A 23,032-nucleotide genomic window follows, 5' to 3' on the forward strand; every position below is an offset into this window, starting at 1 on the left:
GCTTTTGGCTTGAAGCAAGCAGAAGGAGGCTTCCCTCACCATACTCCAGCGCCTCTCGATTGATTCTCCCCACAGTCCCAGGTGTGGTCCCATGAGATGGGACAAGGAGACAAAGGAAAATGCTCAAGGTACAAAACAAACATCTTTCCTCCTGGACTGCGCAGTCACCTGGGGACAGGAAGCCTGAGTTAATCATCATGCAGGTCTCGGAGGCCACTAGACTCTAGACCCTGTGGGACAGGGTCTGGTGACTTCCCATGCGGGAGCCCGGCACTGCAGGGCAGGTTCTGGGGCGGGGGGTCCTGACACTATGAATGATACCAGAGAGTGAGCGAAATGTGGGTTCCCCCAGGGGCGGTGTTCAGAGGAACATGGGCCCGGGAAACGGGTTGAGCAAATGGAATATGCCGCACAAAAGAGCCTTTCAAAGGGAAGCTATTGAAGAAGCTGCAGACAGAAGAAAGAAAAGAACATGGGGGCCTTGGGCCTCGTCCGGTTACACTGAGCACATGAGCATACCGTCAAACACCAGCTAAGAACAGTGCGCGCCAATAACGAGATGAATTAGCGGCGTTTGTGTACCGCAGGTGAGGTTAGGTATGTAGCTGAATGGCTAAACTCTCTGAAACCTGGCACCTGGGGGGACAGGGTCCCAGGTGATTCTGAGTTTTACATGGGAAAACACAGTAGATTTAGTATAATGAACAAGTGGTGTCTGTTTTGCAGTTTTGCACCCAGAAATAACTGCATGAAAGAGAAATTGTTGGTGCAAATATAGTTAAACAACCTGCTTTATAGGTGCAAAAAGGCACCATAGCTAGACATCTAACTACTCATGTTTGCACCTGCAACGAAGCACGGTTATATGTGAAAGCAAGAGAGTGTTTCCAAAAACAGAAGTCCTTCTCTGAAAATCAGCTCCAGGGCAGCATGGCTGTATGTTCTGAAACCTTTAACAGGCACAAAGAGGGAGCAAACTGACAGGCACAGTGCTGACATGCTTTAATAGACATTTCATTTAAAGCATCTGTCCCCTGGTAGAGGGAATTGCCAATTGCTTAGAGCAGGGACTTGCATCAAGGTTCCCACATTGTATTCCTGCTTCTGTCAATGATTCACACTCACTTTTTTAAAGTCACTTAAGCTTTTCGTGCCTTGATTTGCCCAGCTTCTGTGAAGCTGGAAGAGTGCCTGCCTGCTACGTATTTTGTAATGAACACATGAATGTTTGTGAAGCACTTGGAGAGCTGTGGATGAAAGGCGCTGCAACGAAAGATAGTAACAAGGTCATTTACTCTGTCATTTCACAGATAGATAAATTGTTCCTTTAACAAACACTTTATTTGCTTTCGGAATAATTTCCCATTTTGACCCATTGTACCCTTCTTACCCACAAATACAGCACAGACTTACCACAGAGAGTACACAGCCCAATCGCTAGTTCATTGAATTATTTGCCTTTTTTGATCCAGACCTCAGGAACCAAATTGTTCTTATGGAAACAATGTAACCCCAACTTACGCACTATGGAACGCTCTCAAATGAGTTGGGAGACCTTCATGTTGGGTGTACCTCTGACAGCCCCAGATCCAGATATTGCACATACACTATATTGGTCACTGAAGAAGACCCTTGTGTTGAAATTGAGAAGCAGATATTGACTCCCCCATATGTTTATAACAGTCATGTGGCTTCACACCAAACAGCAGTCACAAGCTACTTACTTCTGTTGGTGAGAGAGACAAACTTTCGTGCTACACAGAGCCCCTCTTCTTCTGACCTGAAGAGCTCTAAGGAAGCTCGAAATGTCTCTCTCACCAATAGAAGTTGGGCCAACAAAAGAGATTCCCTCCCGCACCTTGTCTCTCTAATGTTCTGGGACCAACACGGCTACAACAACCCTGCACATGTCCAGGCAATGCTGACGAAGACGAGCTGTACAGGACTCAGGCTGGACTCTGGACCAAACTGCTGTTTTGTACTGAGGTTGCAGCTGCTACCAAAGATGGAAGAGTAGATTCATCCCAAACTGTAATGCTGCCTTCAGGTCTTGGAACCCATGAAAAGGACGTTCCCAGCTTCCCTTCGGGATGTCGCAAATCAAGTGAATTCCTCACGCCAGACCCTGTGGGGAGCTGTATTCTTTAACTAAACATCTCCTTGTATAACCTTCATCAGCTCAAACAGCACCAAGACGAGGACAGAGCACAAAAGGCAAAGATACTTTAATGCAAACAGATTAACTCCTCCATACAAACCGCTGAGGACACAGACGTACTTGCTAAAAGCAAATTGAAAAGCCTGAACTTCTCAAGTTACACCGGAGGTATTTACTTTCCCGTCTCCTCCCGATTGATGAAACCCTTCCTGCCAGCCCATTAGTAGCAATAACGCACCCAGGAGCCACGCTGGCATAAGGTATAGACTTTGGTCAGTTTCGTAACCCTTAGATAGCAGAGCTCAGTCACCCTCTAAAATCTGTATTGTCCCCACATGACAGTCGCCAGATAGAAACCAATGGAGACCGAGACGCTTCTCTGGTACCTGAGCATTAAAGCCGCTAGTGCCAGCTGTTCTGTCCGCTGCAGCGGCGTGAGCTTTGTAACTGGGAGCGGAAATGGACCATAAAAAGGCAAAGATTGTAAACATCAATATGGCAAAAAGAGCAGGAGTCCTCGTAGCACCTTAGAGACTAACACATTTATTTGGGCCTAAGCGTTGATAGTCTCTACGGTGCCCCAAGGACGCCTCGTTCTTTTTGCTGATACAGACTAACACGGCTGCCCCTCTGAAACCTGTCAATATGGCAATCACACAAGGTCAGAAGGGGAGCACGAAGCAGGACAGGAGAGCAGCAGAGAGCACCAAATAAGGCCTTTTCTACCCCAGAATATTACCCCAGTTTAACTAACAGTGTGATTTTAAATAGATGTCGTTAAACCAGAGCAAAAACCGGTATGGACACACTTATTCTGGTTTGGCTTAAGACAAGCAACAATTAGTTTAAACTAAACTGAAACACGCCACCCTAAACCCAGCTAAGAATATCCACACAGGGGTTTGCATCAGTTTAACTAAACCGATTTCAAAACCAATTTAAATTAGGGCTTGTCTACATGGAAACTGGCACCAAAGTAACGACATGGGCTGTAATTCACACCTTTCATTATTTCAGTGCAAGTCTGTGCATCAACACTTAGTTCAGTAACTATTTGACTGACAAATAGTATCAGTCTACTCAGGCTAGAGCAAAATAAAGGGGGGGGGCATTATTTTGAAAATATTCACGTCATTCTTTCAGTTCCAGTTTTCAGAGAGGCAAAAAGCCTTTAACCCGGTACAACTGCCTCCCATCGACAGGGCTTAGCACCCAGGGCGCCAGCGACACCGGAGCATAGGAAAGGCTGGATCCAGCCGCGTAAGAACTCGCCTGAAGGGAGGCGAGCGGGAGGAGATTCCTGCGTGATGCTATGGCCCTATCGCACCCAGTAGAATGGCGAGAGAGACAGGGACAGTGGGCAGGCCCAGCCGTCACGGAAGCACAGGGGGAGTGGGGGTGTATTTGTACTTTAAAAAAAAAAATTCTGTTTCTCTGGGTTCCTACTCTTGTGACCCTCTTGAAGCACGAGCTGACCCCTCTCTAGCAACACAGGCACTGCTCCTTTCAATCCCTAGGTTTACACAGAAAGAAGCCCATAAAACAAGGGGTTCCCCAGGCCACTCTCGCCTCCCCAACAAGCCCCCTGAACCTCATCTGGCTCCCTGCTTTTAGAAACAAACGTCCCATGTTAACTCAATTGCTCTTGCCTCTTCCAGGTCCGGTCCAGTGGGAGATTTCTCAGCTCTGCAGATCCTTCTCATTTCTCCGATGCTGCTGCCCTTACATCCAAAAGAGTCTTTGAGCCCACAGTGCTCCTGACCTTAACAAGATCAGATACGGTAGCCCACCTCAGAGCCCAATTATGGTGTATCCCAATTCCGGCCCTAATTCTGCAGGCTGTTTCGAAATCAGTTGTTCAAGAACATATTTCACTTCTAAAATTACTCAGAAATTGCAGAGAGATTCAGAAAAATCCCCCACAAAATGGTGTGGGGCCCATAGCCAGAGAGCTATCTGAAGCGGTTTCAGAGTAGTAGCCATGTTAGTCTGTATCAGCAAAAAGAACAGGAGAACTTCTGGCACCTTAGAGACGAACACATTTATTTGAGCTGTGTCACTCTGGTCCATTTCCTCATTCCAAAGTAGGTTTGTTTAGGTGTAGAAAAGTAGCATGGTCCATATCAGCATCAATAAAAACAAACAGCAAAGGGGCCAACAACTGATAAGCCTCCCATCGCGTGGCACATAAGAACATTAAAGGCCAGAATAAGCCATACAGGCTTTTCTAAACTCACAGAAATGCAGCTTTGCATGTGCACGCCAGTGGCTTGCCCACTTTGACAGGAGAGCTCTAACCTGCATGCAAATGAAGGCCTCTGAATCGGATGCTGGCGCATGGGGTAGCTCCCACGGTGCAAGCGACACATGCCCATGGATCTCAGCTCCAGCGTGGCCCTCCAGCCATGCTGATGTGATGCTACTTGCAACCACTGGCAAAGTTTCCAGGAGCCTACAGCCATTTTGTAATTAAGCAAGACTTGATCGTCTCTGCCATAATGCTAGCTGATGTCTAGCTTGGACACATAGGTGAAAGGCAAAGCCTCGTGGGCTGTACGTTAATTAGTGCTGCTGTAGAATCCAAAGTGCCCTATTGCATTGTTACGATAGGTATTTCGAAATATACGTTTGATGTTTTACTAATGATGATTCTCCTCTGTTACGCTCCAGTGTAACCCCATTGCTACCAACCAGTGTAGCGCAGGAGAGAACCAGGCCAAGAACATATCTAAAAATCCTAACCCTAAATCCTTTTCTACACTTCAGGCTAGAAGAGACCTCAAGAGGTCATCTAGCCCAGCCCGCTGCTCTCAGGCAGGATTAAGTAAACTGAGACCAGCCCTGGTAGATGTCAAACCTGCTCTTAAAAGCCTCCAGTGACGGGGATTCCACTACCTGCTCCAGAGCTTAACTAGCCCTAGAGTTGGAAACGATTTCCCAATACCTGCCATACCTTTTCCTGATTGCTTCGTGTCCTACCCCCAGACACGGAGAACAAAGATCTCCATCCTCTTTGTAACAAACATTTATGTTTGAAGACTTGTGTCCTCCCTCCGTTTTCTCTTCTCTAGACTAAACATGTCCAGTTCTTTCAACCTTTCCTCACAGCTCACGTTTTCTAATTTCATATTCTCCCTGCTCTCCTCTGGACTCACTCTAACTTGTCCATACCGTTCTTAAAGGGTGGTGCCCCAAACTGGACACGGTTCTTTAGCTGAGGCCTCCCCAGTGCCAAGTAGAGCCGAACAATTACCTGCCGTGTCTTACATCCGACACTGGTGTTAATACATCCCAGTGTGACATTTATCTTCTTTGCAACAGCATCACATTGACGACTCATATTCAATTTGTGATCCACTGTAATCCCCAGATCCTTTTCAGCTATACGACCACCTAGCCAGTTAGTCCCTATATATAGTTGTCAGGGCCGGCTCCAGGCACCAGCGCAGCAAGCAGATGCTTGGGGCACCCAATGGAAAGGGGCGACACGTCCGGGTCTTCGGCAGCGGGTCCCTCGGTCCCTCTCCGAGGGAAGGGCCGGCCGCTGAATTGTCGCCAAAGAATGAAGCGGCGCGGTAGAGCAGCTGCCGAAGTGCCGCCAATCGCGGCTTTTTTTTCCCCTCTCTCTCTTCGCCCCGCTTGGGGCAGCAAAAAAGCTGGAGCCGGCCCTGATAGTTGTGCCTTTGATATTTCCTTTCTAAATGTCATATTTTGTGCTTGTCTTTATTGAATTTCATCTTATTGATTTCAGACCTATTCTCCAATTTATCAAGGTCATTTTGAATTCTAATCCTGTCCTCCAAAGTGCTTGCAACCCCTCCCAGCATAGTGTCATCTGCAAATTTTATAAGTGTAGCCTCCACTCCATCATCCAAGTCGTTAATGAAAATATTGACTAGTCCTGGAGCCAGGACAGACCCCTGTTGGACCTCACTTACTATGCCCGCCCAGTTTCATAGAGGGGAGGGATCGCTCAGTGGTTTGAGCATTGGCCTGCTAAACCCAGGGTTGTGAGCTCAATGCTTGAGGCGGCCACTTAGGGATTTGGGGATTTAGTTCAGGATTGGCCCTGTTTTGAGCAGGTGGTTGGACTAGATACCTCCTGAGGTCCCTTCCAACCCTGATAGTCTATGATTTTATAGTAAACCATTAAGAATTATTCCGAGTATGGTTTTTCAATCAGTTGCACACCCACCGTAGAGTAATTGCATACAAGCCACATATCCTTAGTTTGCTTATGAGAACATCCTGTGAGTGTGTGTCAAAAGCCTCACTGAAGACCAGACTGTGGGGGAGGGAGCAGTTGGTGTGATCTATCTACGAGGCTGGTTACCCTGTCAAAAAGGGAAATTAGGTTAGTTTGGCGTGATTTGTTCTTAGACAAATCCATGTTGGCTGGTCCTTATAACCCAGTTGTCCCCTAGGTCCTTACCAATCGGTTATTTCATCATTTTTTCCAGCATCTTCCCACATACTGAAGTTAGGCTGACTGATCTAGAGTTCCTCTGATTCTCCTTTTCCCCCTTTTTAATGATGGGGTCTATTGTTTGCCTTTCTCCCGTCCTCTGGGACCCCCACCGCTCCCCCATGAGTTCAGAAGAGACTCGCTAACGGTTCTGAGATTGCTTCAGCTAGTTCCTTAAGTACCCGCGAGTGAACGTTCTCTGAATTTCTCCAATTTACAGTAACTTCCTTCCCCCTTTTGTGTAGCCAAGAACAGACTCCGGTCTCACCAACACTGCCAAGGTCTGATTCTCCTCTCACTTCCCGGGTGTAACTCCACTGGCTTTGGTGAGGTTAGTGCCAATGGACACTCGTGCGAGAGGAGAATCGGGCCCCCAGGTTCATTTTAACCAGTCGGGACTCTTGTTTTTAAAACAAAATGTGCCGAGTTCAATTCCCTTTTCACAATGGTGGAGTCCAGGACATGTTAGTCTGTGCAGGCATAGAACTTGGTGTGCATGAGTCCCCCTCCAGTGGGGAAGAATGGCATAGCCATTCTCTAGTAGTCTCCCTTACTCTCTTTCAGATTTTAGAAACCAGCACTCTCTTGGTGGCCTTTGCAATGCAGTGTCCTCCTGATTCTTGGTCCTGGATTAACATTTGGTCAGGTAGAGACACAAGCTACTACATTGTTACAGATCGGGAGGAAAAGTCCTATGGGAGTTTTCTGGTGAGCAACTTCTCAAAGATCTGTGTGTTAATTACCAAAAGTGAACTCAATCTGCAGTGGGGAACTGAACACGGGGAGGTCTCTGGGAAACAGACAAGAGAAGCACAATGTGGAGTGTTGAAAAAGTAGAAATGTTTATTAAAAGAGTTACAAAAAGTAAAACACATCCCTGCCTACCCATAATCCACTGCTTGGCACAGGAAACTCTCCTGACCCTGAGACAGTGAAATTTACTTAACCATCACTTGTTCATTATACTAAATCTACTGTGTTTCCCATGTAAAACTCAGAATCAGCTGGGATACTATCCCACCAGGGACCAGGTTTTCAGAGAGTTTAGCCATTCAGCTACATACCTAACCTCACCTGCAGTACACAAACGCTGCTAATTCATCTCGTTATTGGCGTGCACTGTTCTTAGCTGGCGTTTGACTGTGCAATCCTAGTACTTACACGTGAAAATTAGGCCTAAACTACCTGAAAATCTGACTCAGTCTTGAATCAAGCTAGAAAAAGAAATAGGATGATATCAGTCTAGACGTTTCATTCTTGTGGGTCTTTCTGGCTCTCTTTCTGCTGTCAGCGCTGTCACCACAAAGACCTCGGCCTGCTTTGGGCTTTCCAGGCTCACACACGCACCACAACCAGGCCCTGAGGAAGTTCCAAAAGTGACAAGTTTAACTTACTTTCTTACCCCAAAGGATGGGTCATTTCATTAAGTCTGTTCCTTTATCAGCTATGGGGCTGTCGGGGGTCTGGAGTGTTCCTGGAAGCTCCTGGTAAAAATTCTGGCACCAAACTTAAAGGAAGGCTGTGGAGCAATTTCCCTGCCTCTGCTGGAGACACCCCTCTCTGGGTCCTGATCAATAATCCCTGCTGGAGGTCAATTATTTTAGGGTCTCATAAAAATGTATCAGGAGCATAACTTCCCCACCCAGCCCTCCTCCATTACAAGTGGAACACTGAGCCGGGCTCTCCAGAACGCTGTCAAAAGCACAAACGCCTCCAACACAGCGCAGCTGAGTGCATCTCTTATTGCCACCTCCCCGGCCTCAAACTTAGGAGACAGCCTCATCGTTCTCAGCCGACAAGAAAGGACAGATCCTTGGGGCAGTTCCAGCAGGAGAGGGGCACCTTTGTGACAGCCCCTTGCTAACGCATTGGCAGCACACCCGAGCCTGTCCTTTGCTAAAGAAATCAACGATTGCAGCAAGGAGGGACGAGAGGCTGCGATATGCAAAGATGTGACACCAATGAGGCACGGGGCAACCGTGGAATCATCGTGGTTTGGGGGCACAACTGTGCATGGGCGTTGCACCAGTATAGGGAGGGTAATGGTGCAAAGACTCCCCCCACCCTTGTGCATCCCATGTATGGATGCGTCACAAGCCAGTCCCTGTGCTCCAGCAGAGGCCGTCTGTGCACTCCTCCTGCACAAAGCTGGTCCCTGAGGTACAATTCCTACAACCCCAGCCAGTGCCTTTAAAGGCGCAGTGTTCTCCCAGAGAAGAAGTGTCCCTGACTCTAAAGGGAGGGAACTTGGTGCAGCACAGACAACATATCTGACTCTACAAAAGGCAAAACTCCCTGGCCAGCGACAAACTTCAGGGGTGAGCTGCTCCAAGCACACAGACGGGAGAGGCGGCAGCAGGGCAGATGGAAATAGCCCTTCTGAATCCCTACCTCCACAATCTGAACAGCATTAATCAGCTTAATGCCCAGCACGTTCGGCAGTGGGAGTCCGACAGCCAGAGCCTCTGGAAGAGACAACAAGTAGGTTTATTTCACCCAGCTGGTGAAGCTGACCAGTTCCATACACCTGTTGAATTTTCACCCTAGACATGAGTTTACCCATCAGACTAGCACCGGGAAGGCTGGGGGCACCGGAGCTAAGTCTCATCAAATACAAACAGTGCCTGAAACTTTGGAAAGCATCTGTTTTCATTTCTGAGGTTCTTTATTGTTAATGGTTACAAGGGCCACAAGCATCTTAGCCGGGGCCAGGTGCCTTAGGAATAGAGGGCTAGGTAACGGCTTCTAGCCACAGCTCTGGGGCTTTCGCCACCGCCCCCGGGCAGCACTGAGAGGCCAGTCACTAGCTGTGCTGAAGAAGGAGTAACATTTGACTCCCCTTCAAGAAGTGCAGCAGACTCCCTCTCATTCACTCAGCCAGCCAGTCCTGCTAGCTGAAAATCTGGCAGTTGGGGGGGAACCCTGGCTCCCCCTCTGCCCCCTCCCATTCTGGTGAGAGGTTCCCCTGGGGAATAGGAGGGGGCACATCTTCAGAGTAGCCCATCCACTTCCCCAGGCATAGGAGCTGCAGCTCTGGGCCCCTGTATGCAGGCTGCTCAAGGAAAAGGGGGGTGCAGGGGAATTCTCTCCCCCTGCCCCTGGCAGCTGCCTAAACAGGGGAAACCCAAAATTATCTAGCCCAAAATTATCACCATCACCAATAAAGCTTTAGCAAGACAACTGACAATGTGTCTCCCAGGGCTCCGAAGCAGCTGCCGGCAAGCTGCAGGTTTGGTTCCAGCCCCATTTCAACTCTTCCCATTCAAATTCAAAAAGCACCTAAATGTCACGGTGACTTTAAGAAGCCGGCAGAGATTTACCATCAAAGCAGCAGAGACATTTGCTTTGGGACGTCCCTGGCCAATTTGAACTCTGAAGATAGCCCTGAGCTGGCCTTACCATTGATGAGCGGCACAAAAGTTTCCACCAAAAGTTTATTGATCAACGTCCCGAGACCAGAGACCTGAAACAGAGCAGAGTGATCCAGCGAGCTGCTGGCCAGCATGTGACAGCCAGGCACGCGCTTTAACATGGGTAACGCAGGCTGGAATTCCGCTGGCCCTGCAGCATGGGAGCAGCCTAATGCTTCATCTCCTACCAACGCAGCTTATGGAGAGCAAACATTGCCCGTTTTCTTCGCCAAACCCTGGCATCCTCACTCAGATTTCATGCCCTCTTTTCTGAGGCAAAGCTCCCACTCAGTCAATGGAAGCTTTGCCTGAATCTGGAGTGAGGACTTTAGGGTTTGACCCTGTGTCACCCGATGGAGGCAGAAGGAGAATGACATGACAGAAGAACAACTTCAAGCTACGAACTGTGGCAGCTAGTGATTAAGAATGTCAGCCAACTGAGGCCATCACCACAGGCGGGAGAAAGCAACCTTTGTACCAACAGCAGCTTCCAGTGCTACAGATCTCTGCTTGCCTCCTCTCCCCACAGACATGCGGCGTAGCAGCTGTTTGTTCTGACCATGTTTTTTAGATATTTCTGGAAAAACGAACTTACGCTAACGATGCCGACGTCTGAAGATTCCAAGACTAGATCCACACTGGGGAAAAGAACACAAGTGGTACCTCGTCAGCCAGCAAATCGTCTGATTTGATCTTTTATCTTCCAGAGACAAAATGGTTGGGTGAATCTCTTTGGAGCAGTCACACACCCAGAGTACAGCGAGAAACACACACGCATACAAAATACAGTCACACGTACACAGATATTTCAGCTTTTAAACCCTGAGCCAGATTTTTCATACACGGATTCCTGACTTCCAACCCCTATGTCCATATTCAAGCCCCTAACAAATAACTGCCTGGATTTCCTGGGCACCTGCAGCCCCTCGTCAAGTCCCTGGGCACTGCGGGTGCTCAGCACTGCTGAAAGCAGGCCAGTCCAAGGAAGTGCACTGTTGTTGTGTACTTGGTTCCCCGTTCCCTCTTCTGCAGACAGTGCTGCCGAGACGCACAAACAGCGAGACCGGATACCTGGTCAGGGATACGCTGAGCAGCAGCTTGTCTCCAGCAACAGAGGCCTGGGCATCTAAAACAAGGTCCTGCAAAGAGAGAGAGTCCGTTTGAAGAGTTGGTTCCAACTCCACTTGCGATTGGTTCAGTCAGCTGGGTGCAGACTGTACCAGTTTGAACTCTGGACAGCCATACTTACCGCCTTCAGGGCAAGGAGCGTCTGGATGGTTCCATCCGAATATTTCGTGAACACCTGAATCGTGACAGAGAGCTTGACAGTGGCTTTGTTTGCTTCCAGAGTGATGAGTGGGGGCCCAAGCGCTGTTATTTTAATGTTCAGAGGAGATACCACAGAGCAGTTGGGACACTGTAGGGATCAGAGACGCAGGGCTAGGCGTGAACTGAACTGGATATTGCCCTCTATTAACACAAGCCAGCTGGAACATGATGGGTTAGCGCCCAGGGCCTCGCAGTTCATAACTAGACCCCCACCCAGCTCAGAATCCCAGTGAGAGGTCAGGGCGATTTCCAACCCTTGCAGGGATCCTGGGTTTGAATTTCCTGCACCTTGCAGAGAATACAAGTTCTTCGGCAGGCTGCAGGGAGCTTTGGGGAAATACAAATGAATCCTATTCAGGGCAGCTGCCAGGCTTTAGTCTCTCAATACCAGACACTCAGTGCGGCCAGAGAAGGGGGGAGTTGACCTCCCTGCAGGGTGACTGCCTGCCCACTGACTCCACTACCCCCGCCCCATTCCTGTCCTGTCACTCTGCCCATCCCTGTGAGGTGCCTTAGATTGGGTAGCACCGGTCACCTCTCCCTGCTCTTGAAAGCACCAATGCAGGGAAGTGATTGCAGATCCTTCTGGAAGGGGCTGGGGGCAGTGAGGGCCCTGTGGCAGAAAGTCCGCCCTGAGGGATATCAGAGTGGGGCGAGCCACCCAGGGGCGAGGGTCCAGAGCCAGACCAGGAGGCGGGGGCTGCATAACGGTGAGCAGCTGTTTGTGCTGGCGAATGCAGGCTGGTAGGGGAGGATGTTTCCCGGTTTGCTCAGGGCAGCAGAGACCCTATGGCCAACCCCAATGTAAGAGAAGACTGGCTGCAATGCCAGTCCCTCACAGGAGGGCAGTGCCTTGAGTACAGGCCGCAGATGAACCACTGCCCTCCTCCCAGAGACAGCAGGACTGGAGGGAAAGGAAGAAAGTCTGTTTGTGGCCTGCTGCGCCCCTCACACCTCCTGGCAGCAGGGCTGTAGGGAGAGGAGCCGGGACCATTTCAGCTTGAATTAGCCACAAGGTACGTACTGCGTGGCTGAGAGCAGGAGGCATAAAGATCCCAGGGCGCTAGCATCAGCAGAGCTGACCCGGCATGCTAGGGCTCACCATAATGCCTAGTGCAGAGAGCCGATGGTGTTTACATGCGCACACCGTGTAACGCGACACGAATACGTCACTCACCCCAGCAGGAATCAGAGCCACAATGGCGTCCATCAGCTGGGTGGCACCAGAGAACTGGGGAAACAGAACAACATTCAGCTGAAAACGCCAAGCTCGGGGGTTACGTGATTTAAATGGCAGATTTCACCCTCTCAGCAGTAACCCATTTGCTTCCCAGAGCCACTTTTCACGTTCCAGCCAGTTTGCTCACAGCCTCTTGCCCAGTCCAGAAGTCCTAGCTCTGCAAAATTGCCACGGACTGCGCGGAAGTTTGGGACCCGCGAGGAATGCTGGTCGCACTCCTACATGCTCACAGCTCCCCGGCCAGAGTTAACGTCTCTGCTATTTCAATACTTTCCAAGCTGTTAAGCACGTCTCAGTGAGTTAGGGCAGGTGAATTAGGAACTGCCCAGAGCATCAGGAGATGCAACCAATGCTCCAAACAGGCGCCCATATATTTCCTTTAGCCTGGATGGAAATACCCCGGCACTCAGTACTCACCACGTCCAATGTAGAAATAAACGTCTGTGGCTGGATCTGGACGAGGAGGGACAGCGCGGCATTGAGGAAAGCCTGGCTCAGCCCCAGATTCAGAACATTGCCCTGCAGGGCAGGCAGGGCCACGGGGACGGCGCTGCCAGGGAGGGAGATGTTGCCTCCTCCCACCTGATGGATCACGGTCTGGAAAGGGAGATGGGACCGAGTGAAACCATCCCCTTCAAACAAGGAGTCACCTGCAACTGCGAGTCCGAGCGAGGCTGCTGCTGGGCTTACCCCTTTCCTATTGGTCACCCACTCTTGTTCTTATTTAAGAACATTTTGTTCTCTCAACAGTTCTCTTTACATTTAACAAAACGTCAGTTTGCTAAACTCTACGATGCATAATGAAGGTTTCCCTGTTTTATTAAGTAGGCCCGAAACCAACCCCTTAGCTCACAGCTGTGTTCCACCCCATGGATTTCACTGCTTGGCAAATGAAAGGGTTTGGATACGGAGAGCTGATGGGTGGAACTGGCTGTTTCCTGCCACGCTGCATGCACTCAAAGGCTGAACCACCGCGACATTCACACGGCACGTTTTCATTCACACATGCCTGGGACATAACTAATCCTAACTCCAATACCTGTGTATTGACATGCAATAGTTACCAGTAATAATTATCTTTGCAGTAATCAGGAAAGGTTTGTCAATGATTTGCAAAGAGAAAAGCAAAGGGCTTGATCCAAACTCCATTGACTTCAATGGGCTTCGGATCATGTCCTAAATGTGCGACTAGTATTTTAATAGCAATGAGGCCAGCTGTACTCTAGGGTTATGCTGTGCAGGACATTCCTCATTTATATGAGCTGTATCGATGTCCCTGAAGGCAAACAGACAGACTCCCCCTAAGAACAGTGATCAGAATAAACGCCATAAAACAGCACAATGCAGTCGCAGGGTTTTGTTATCCAAAGTCAACACTTACATTTAAATCCAGTCCGACATGCAGGTCAGTTATCAGTGGAAGGCTGGCTAACTGATACTGGATCTTTCCTACGGCACCAAGTGGGACCAGCGCTGCACGGAAACAGAGTCCGTCACATCAAGAGCAAACAACAAGCCAACCAGCTCCTTTGCTTCCCAATGTGCTCTGGGCTCAATGCTGAGACCGTTACTCATGCCGAGTAGCAAAGGGCATTGGCTTTGGTGGGACTGTTTCATAGAAGAAATGTCCGGCTGGAAGGGACCTCACGAGGTCATCTAGTCCATGCCGCCATCTTGAGGCAGGACCAAACATACCTAGACCATCTCGGACAGGTGTTTGTTTGTCCAACGTGTTCTTAAAAAGCCTCCAGTGATGGGGATTCCACAACCTCCCTTGGTGACCTGTTCCCGTGCTTAACTAGCCTTAGAGTTAGAACGTTTTTCCTAATATCAAACCTAAATCTCCCTTGCTCAAGATTAAGCCGAGAAAGTGCTACTCAGGGCAAGCGAAGGATTCCCAAATTAGGCCTTCTGTGATCTGAACCTTAGAATATAGCCAAAAAGGCAACGAGCCAAATACAGTGGTAATTTGTAAATAGCGTAAGTGGGGGTGAGACTAAAGACACCTACAATGGTTTGACTCACCCTCCCCCCAGGGGAGCGGAAGAGATGAGTGTAGTAGGAAAAGCAGCTGACGTGAAGCTGGAAAAAGGGTCAGTTACAGCAGACTCTGATTTACCCCTCCCTTGTTCTAGCTTTGATTCCTTTACACTTGCCTAGGAACTCCAGCCCTATTCCTGACGTGCAGCTTGAACGAAGGCTGGGCTAAAACACACAATTCCCATCCCAAACTGGGACAAAAAGTTGAAAACTCCAAAATTTTCACCAACTGACACGGCAAAAAAATGTCGGTTCCAGTCAGTCGGTCACGCTTTTGGCGTTTTCCCTTTTTTTTAACCCTGGGGGGGCGGGGAGGAGAGTGTGAATTAAATTAAATTTCAAAACAAAAAGTTAATTTTGAATCAAAAACCAAAATGTTTCATTTCAAAAATGGCAAAATTGGATGCTCTGGCAATTTCAAGTCAGGAAATTCATCAGAACTGGCTCATTCCCATCAACAAATTCAAGGAATCTTCATTTTCCATGAAAACACATTTTGTTGAAAAACTCCTGACCAGCAAACCACCTTTGGCCTCATCCCTGAATGTAGCCTCTCACTCTCAGGGTTGGCCCGAGCCCCCCGATGGTGTGGATCTCCCCCTGTGGACTGCAGAGCTTACGCTGACCCACAGAACGACGACTGCTCCATGTGCTGGGATTACTGGGAAAGGGGAGGAAGTGGGAAGGAAGCTTGTGCAAGATACGTACCATTCAGGGTGCCCAGCAGCTGCACGTTCACGAGCGTGACGATGTTGTTGACTACTGGACACAACTGTAAAAAACAGCAAACACTCAGCACCTGACTATCTGCTAGCAGACCCACCACCAACTTCATTGGGAGTCCTTGGGGAAAAGGTGCTATTAATGTAAGGGCAGCAGGGTCTGGGCTTCTGTGAGGAAACCCTCAGAACTATGGAGAACAGTTTTTGTTGTGAATGTCCATCTCAGAGATTAGGAATTGTTCTCACACACCCCAGGAAGGGGACGGGGTCCGGGGGAGAGGTCCCAGCAGCCACCAGGCTGCCTACCTGCCCTCCGTACCTTTGCACAGAGTGGGACACCAAACAATGACAACAAAGAGAGGGAAAACGAGACAGGAAGAGAACTGAAATTCCACATGCCCCTGTAACCAATCAGTTCTGATTCTTCAGTGCCTGGGCTAGCAAACTTCACAGTGAATCTAATAAAATAACAATCCAGGCCATCCCCCATCCGCTTCTCAATGCCCCTCTGGCAGGAGTGGTCTGTCTTTGATCTCACCAGGCTAGGCAGAGTTGTCGTAAGGGTGCTAGACACTAATCCATTCACTGATATTGGCAGCAAACTGCAAGAGAAAGACAACCAAGTATGAAAGCCAAAGCAGACCCAGGGTGGCTCAAAACACAAGTCTCAAGAGAGGTAGCAAGGGACTAGAACAGAGGTGGGCAAACTGCGGCCCACGGGCCACATCCGGCCTGCGGGACCCTTCTGCCCGGCCCCTGAGCTCCTGGGCTGGAAGGCTAGCCCCCGGCCCCTCCCCTGCTGTCCCCCCCCCCACACACACACACAGTCTCAGCTCGCCCTGCCGCCAGCACAATGCTCTGGGTGGCACACCTGTAGTGCTGCCAGCCACCAGTGCTCCAGGCAGCGCGGTAAGAGGGCAGGGGAGTTCGTGGTGGTGGTCAGAGGCGGGGGTGTGGATGGGGTCGGGGCGGTCAGAGGGCGGGGAACAGGGTAGTTGAATGGGGGCAGGGGTCCCGGAGGGCAGTCAGGAAAGAGGGGGGGTTGGATGGGGTGGCGGGGAGCAGTTGGGGGGGGGAGGTCCAGGGGCGGTCAAGGGACAGGGAGCAGGGGGTGGTGGATGGGGCACGAGTCCCAGGGGGGCAGTCAGGGGGCGAGAAGCAGGGGGGGTTGGATAGGGGTTGGGGGCCAGGCCATGCCTGGCTATTTGGGGAGGCACAGCCTCCCCTAACTGTCCCTCCATTCAATTTTGGAAACCCGATGTGGTCCTCAGGCCAAAAAGTTTGCCTGCCCCTGGACTAGAACCGCCGAAGTTCCACAGTCTGAGGTAGCGTTAGCTGCCTTTAGTTTAGATAAAGAGTTTTGGAAATGACACAAAACCTCATGCTTCAGGTTTTAAACCAACTTCAGATTAGGATGAGACTTTCACCAGGGGGGTGGGGGTGAAGAATTACCCCACATCTGCTGCCACAGGGGGGCCCAAAATGAAAAATGTATTATCCACTCAGCCCTACTGATGATCACTACAGAAGGCAGGAAAACCACTGGCACCTACCCTGAGAGGAGCCGGATGTCAAAGGGACCAAGCAGGGACTGGCAGTCTTCAATTACAACTTGGGAGACACCTGCTGAATAGTCGGTCACCCTGACTTTTGCGTTAAGGTTCACGTCCACTGAAATATGGATCAGCCCAGATAGCCTAAAGAAATAAACTCAGGTTAGATATAGCTCATCTCACAGCATGCTGCAATATGGTTCATCTAAGGAGAGACGTTTATAACCTCCAAAACCATGATATGATGGTCAGATTAAAATTAGTGAAATCTCACACCTCTCCCTATTGAAATTCACTGCCAACGCTATTAACTGACTTCTGCACCGGCACTGTGAGCACATTGCTACCTGTGGGGATCATGTGAAAATCCATACAAGGTGTACATTTCCTAGGTGCTGTGATGCACACAGACTAGGGTTACTTTGCAATGAGGAAATTGCATAAACAACATGGTGCACTGCAAAAATATCCACCTCTCTGTATTCCTGAGATGAAGTAACAAGAATAAACTGGGTCTAAGTGGTTGCAATAGGTTAACACAGGTTTTTTTCCCCCTCTTTACTGTTCTTTGAGTTTTGACCCCTGAGTTCTACAGACCTTGGGCGTAACAGAGATTTTCTACGGGAGGGAGGTTTCCAAATTGTTGTGTTTTGTGAAACAAAAGTTACAGTGAGCCAGGTTATGCTCTCAGATGCAGGCTCATGGCACCCATTGGCTTCAGGGGGAGCCACCAACAGGTATCTGAGAGCAGGAGAGAGCCCACTGCTTTTGCCAGCACGAGTCAGGACTCCTCCAAAGAGCATCTGACCAACGTATCCAGTCATCGTTCGGTTCTGTGCGCCAGCGAGAAGAACAAAAAGCTGCAGGTTGTCAACCCCGCACTCACAACAAGTCGCCATTGATCTCCAGCTTCGTAGCAAAGGTCAGCTGGCCCCCAATTCCAGGCAGCAGCGTCACCGACACCGTGGGCAGCTGGACGTTAACAACTTCTAGTCTGCAGAACGAAAGCCGAGGCCGGGAGAAACGGCTGAGCAGTTACACACATTCAGGAACTGAAATCCCAGATTAGCCCTCTGTGATCTGCACTTTAGAAGTTACCCACAAAAGTAATGGGCCAAATGCAGTGGTGACGTGTAAAATGGTGCCCGGGGTGGGGAGGCGAAGGCAGTCTAACGTGTTTGAACTCACACCCCGGAGGAGCAGAAGTTAAAATGGGGGTAGGGAAAAGCAGAGCGATCACTTGCAGCAGGATGCATTGTGTAGGATACAAACCCGCATGCTGGTGCGACACACACCCAGTCCTGAGCAAAAAGCCAAAGTGGGGTCCTGGAGTGAGGCTGATCCAGGAAGTTGCATGTGTTTTTTCATTCTGACCCTATCATTGACCTCCCCACCCCCACCCACACACCCCCACACACACTGCTGCGCACGCACACGCACACACAATGGCTTCACAGCTATAATTCTGCATCTGAAAATATAAACCGCACCCCCCGAGACTGTCACTCTGTTGTCCAACTTGCTACGGTGAGATGCAGCCTGGGCATCTTGCCCACAATGCACCGCATCCCCATCTTACCAACCCGTGGGAGAGCTGGAGTGACAGCCTGTGGCGTAACAGCATAGCTACGGTCTGCAGTTAGACTACGTTTGGTGGGCAGTGACCTGCCCTTTTCCTCGCCTGTCAAGCACCTCGCGCACACAGTGCTGTGGACCATCCAAACCATGGAAATTCTTCAGTGCATTGACAGGTGAACTAATCCAATCCTGGCCTCTGCACACGTCACACTAGGCACTTACAGGTGTCTGCCTTTGCACATGCACGTGCGCTCTCAATACCCCAACACCCGCACATCGGTATGTGTGTGAATTTGCACCTGCAAAAGCTATTGGGGGTCAACGTTCTTTGTCCCCAAAATCTGTTCTATTCTGACAAGCCAAAACCCTGGACGCAAAGAACAAGCATAACAACCTTTACAGTCTGGAAAGAGCAGTAGGTGTGGGATGTCCCAGTGAGAATTGCCACCTACAGATGATGACAGAGCGTCCTGAGGGTCATATGAGGGGAGACTTGGACCCAAAGAGGAAGGAAGTTCAAAGGAAAGGCTAAAACTACCTTCTTAAGTCATTCCAGTGACTTCAACTGGTTGGGGCCCTTGATAACAATAAATGATTCTTCTATACGAGATGCAATCATGGACCACAAGGGATGAAATCTGAGTCTGAGTTCAAAACTGGCATCAGTAGGCACAGCACCAGCTGGGAATTTGGCACTGAGGGTCAGCTTCTCCCCTGGTATAAATCAGTATAAGGATCCATGATAGGGACTCTAGACTGACCTTGTTCTTGCTGATAGTAGCTTGTCCCCGGCTTCTCCCCTTTGGAGTCAGTCATAAAGACCCCCATTGAATCCAGTGGGATTTGGGTCAGGCCCCCAATGCAGAAGCTTTAGCATATTGTTCTCCGCTTACCCTGTGATGCTGATGAATGAACCGAGCAGGCCCCCTCCGCTCACGATGTCAGGGATCTGTATCGCCTGGAGATGCTTTTGGAGAAGCCCATCCTGAAGCAATGCACCTGAGACAACTGGAACACATCTTTCCATGAGACCAAAGACCCTTGAGAGTGACCCCTAGTCAAATGGAACTCAAGGTGCGAGTGTTACATCAGTAAACCATATAACACCATATGGAGGAGGGAGGAGAGCAATATTTTATAATATGGACTGAACTGAAACAGTCCTTGGCTTAATAGCTCTGAAAGGTAACCATGAAGAGCATCCTCAGTGTGGTGTAGGGGAAACGGTGTTATAATGACAAGCTAGCACTTTCAGTGAGAAGGGTTTCCTGGTCCTGCTTGCAGACTACGGGGCTTTGTAGGGAAGTGTGTGATCTGGGTCTTGTGCAGTCAGTCTGCAAAGAGCCAGCCTAGAGTAAGGGGGGTGACTTGTGCATCTCTGCCTTAGAGAGCAGATTGGTTTGTCTCTCTCTGGTTTGGGTTCTTGTGCGTTAGCGTTCTAGAATCTAAGCAATAAAGTCGTGTTACGTTGCAACCTTCTAGAAAGAGAATTTTATGTTTTTATCTCATTTCGGTGTGTGCACCGCGAACTTAACACACTATAAATCTAATTTAAACAGGATTACTATGTAGCTGTGTCTGCTTTACAAACTTGCTACCACCCTTGCCAGATTAGTGCTGAAAGCACAGCTTGTACCGTTTGTGTTCCATTTGGGGCATAACCACAATTGCAATTTTAGTACAACGAGTATGTCAATATACATTAGAAACATTAACTCGTTCATTAATTCTCACAACAAACCCTGAGGAAGGAAAGTCAATTCCCCGCCTTTTACAGATGGGAAACTGAGGCACAGAGGGGCAAATGTGGACCTGGGCTCAGACCCTGGGATGCCGAGCGGCTGCTTTGTGCTGCACCATCCGCTGCTCCTGACCCTTCCGGGATTGCACAGGGCCCTACAAAGACCCATGATCACTTCTGAGTCTCCTGCTGCAACCAGGAGCTCTGAGGAGCCAGGACTGCCCCCGGTAAGTGAGTAAATACAGAATAAAGTAGGAACAGGGAAGGTGACAAAGCAAAGGGGCTGTTCAGAGAGGCTTTGTTCCCACTCATCATCCCACACAGTTTGCAGCATAACTGTGACCCATATTTTTCTATTTACCATTTTGAATTCCCTCTGGACTGACTACAGAAAAGACTCCAGGGACCACTCCCTGAGATAGGGGCAGCAGGCTACAGAAGAGGACGATTCTCAAAACCTTTAACATCTTCAGCTCTGATCCCTGCAGAGAGAATCTCCAGTCAGTACAACTGCAGTGTAACCAAGGAAAAACAGGCCCCCGCTGAGAGATCCAGGGCCCGTGGGCCAAATCCTGGCACGCCGCTCAGTCCTTTCTCAGCCAAAACTCTCACTGGAGCCCATGGGAGTGTCACTTCCGTAAGGAATGAGTAAAAGCTGAGTGAGGACATCAGGGTTTGGCCCAAGAACAGCATATCACCATTTATTGCACCACTAAAGCATTTCCGACACCTCTCAGGAAAGGCAACCAAGCTGCCTTTCATGGAGACGAGTCCTTAATCAAGGTTCTAATTATGAATTACTTTCTATAGACTTTATTGAAGTAGTGCAGATTTCTTCCAAGGATCCCTACCAAAGGATTCATCCCAAGAGCCAGGCTAGACATAGCAATAGCTCGAGCTTGACATGCTATTTTATTCTTTTCAATTTTCGTAAGTGACAAAATAATCAACGGAAATAAGCAATGTGAAGGATAGAAAAGTCACAGATTTAAGAAACCCAGCACTGAACTGAGCATCCACGTCGTTCAAGGATTAGAAATGCAATGACTGCATTATCACTCGCTTGTTTCAAACTCGTTCACATCACAGGATGAGCAGCGGAGCTGGTGAGGTAGAGTCGTAGGTGTTATAATTACCTGGATCCGGTCTGGCTCCCTTCGCTGATGCCTGGTAGCTCTCCAGAGCTTTCTTGCTTTCTCTGTTCTTGGGTAGCTGAGGTGAAGCAGGGAGCCCTTATATAATCAAAACCTACGTCAGAATGAGGAAAATCAAACAAATGATGAAACATGAGCTAGCCCCTTGGGTATAAGAATTCCATGGGGGGAGGAATTTTTTCCTGTCTCCCAACATAACTGAAGACATTGAAAAATTGAGCACGTTCTTGAACAACAGGTTGTTCAAACGAAGCTGCAGGATAAGGGTCACCACCACCACCAAGCAGCATTCTCACGCTCCCACGCGTAGTGCTCGGAGGTCAGGAGCGCTGAGAACTTGCAAACCACATGGGACTGGAAGGGACTGCTGTCCACCAGGGTTGCTTGCTGGCTGTAGGACAGGTTGTAAGGTCTTTACGTGAAGCTGTGGAAGTCAAAGAAGAACATTACTACTAAGCAGGCATTGAAGAAGGTAGAGTCCCCATGAGTCAGTTGTCAAGCGTCTTCATACTCATCGTCCCAGCTCTGTTCCTGGAGAACAAGCATGGATGTAAACTCGATTTTTAAGGCATATGCCCAGAGCATCAGTTTACAGTAGATATTTGAACCAGGTTCTTCATATAGAAGAGAAAACAACATAACTCCTGCATGAAGGAAACATTTTAATCTCCTAGGGCTCCATTGATTTCTGATGTATGGGGAGGTGCATTCTCCCATTGCATATCTTGTAAAGCCAATGATTGTGCGTGTGTGTGCAAACACTGCAACAAGTATTAACTTGTGTAATGTCACAGAGGGCTGGGCGCATTCTGCTTTGGAAGTCTGGTCGTGGGGGCCAGAATGTATCAGCTCCGTACATCGCAGTGCTGAGAGACCTGGAACCCAAGAGCCAGATCCTTAACGGGCATAAATTCTAGTGAACTCAATGGGTCAGATCCCCATTTGATGTAAACAGGCAGAGCTCCATTGAAGTGAGCTGCGGGTCTGGCCCAGAGATGTTAAAATTAAAGATACAAACATGGACACTATTATACAAGGCCGTAAGAACATAGAAAGTCAGAATAAAGCCCTCTAGCCCTTGCTACACCTAAATTACAACCAGTAAGATGCCTTCATTCATCATTCCCATCTAATAATGAGCTCTGCCGCTATATTCCTGCTCTTGCCGTGCCCAGCTGCCACTTGGATTGATTTATACTGCATGGTTTTATTGCTGACATTGCTGCTGGTTTTGTTTGCCTTGATGGCTTGGAAAACCTGCCTGGGCAGCTCTCTCTGTTTGCATTTGAAAGGAGCCTCTCCAATTTAACAAGGCCAAAGCAGTCACCATAAATGTCAATGGAGAATTTTCCAAGAGAGGAAAAGATGTGGCCTCCTTTTGCACAGATCTCAGCTGCAGCCGAAGGATGCGCACGGCCACGTATCCAGTAAGGAAAGTTATTGTGTAGACGTGCAAACAGCACCTGCCAGTTTTACAACATAAACATCTCACACACACACACACACACACACACACACACACACACCTAAGATCCCAATCAAACCCCTAATGAGCCAGTGGGAATGAGAATCGACAGCAGCTGTCAACCATCCCTTTGGTTCAAAATTTCAAAGGCATTTAATAAAAAGGCAGATCAAGGCG

The 23,032-nt window shown here is 49.1% G+C and overlaps 1 protein-coding gene across 1 annotated transcript; it reads right to left on the reverse strand.

The window, feature by feature from the left end:
* Positions 1 to 7,503: 7,503 nt before the first annotated feature.
* LOC117886347 (BPI fold-containing family B member 4-like) lies at positions 7,504 to 21,454 on the reverse strand. Its single transcript, XM_034788069.1, has 16 exons — positions 21,373 to 21,454; positions 20,598 to 20,718; positions 19,389 to 19,503; positions 17,804 to 17,911; positions 16,918 to 17,061; positions 15,903 to 15,966; positions 15,351 to 15,414; positions 13,984 to 14,075; positions 13,020 to 13,199; positions 12,540 to 12,593; positions 11,283 to 11,450; positions 11,105 to 11,172; positions 10,629 to 10,671; positions 10,023 to 10,086; positions 9,015 to 9,088; positions 7,504 to 7,982 (listed from the first exon to the last, which is right to left on the reverse strand). Exons 2-16 carry the CDS (start codon positions 20,701 to 20,703, stop codon positions 7,959 to 7,961), a joined length of 1,368 nt encoding a protein of 455 aa, XP_034643960.1. The 5' UTR covers positions 20,704 to 20,718; positions 21,373 to 21,454; the 3' UTR covers positions 7,504 to 7,958.
* Between the last annotated feature and the right edge of the window lie 1,578 nt (positions 21,455 to 23,032).

Source organism: Trachemys scripta, chromosome 12 (assembly GCF_013100865.1).
Source record: "Trachemys scripta elegans isolate TJP31775 chromosome 12, CAS_Tse_1.0, whole genome shotgun sequence".
Taxonomy (NCBI): domain Eukaryota; kingdom Metazoa; phylum Chordata; order Testudines; family Emydidae; genus Trachemys; species Trachemys scripta.

Excerpts from the sequence above, each read along its gene's own strand:
- LOC117886347 (XM_034788069.1), bottom strand. The coding sequence starts at position 20,703 with ATGTTAAAGGTTTTGAGAATCGTCCTCTTCTGTAGCCTGCTGCCCCTA. Across the intron at positions 13,200-13,983 it reads ATGTCGGACTGGATTTAAAT|ACCGTGATCCATCAGGTGGG; the intron begins GTAAGTGTTGAC and ends CTCCCTTTCCAG. Across the intron at positions 12,594-13,019 it reads TTATTTCTACATTGGACGTG|TTCTCTGGTGCCACCCAGCT; the intron begins GTGAGTACTGAG and ends CTGTTTCCCCAG.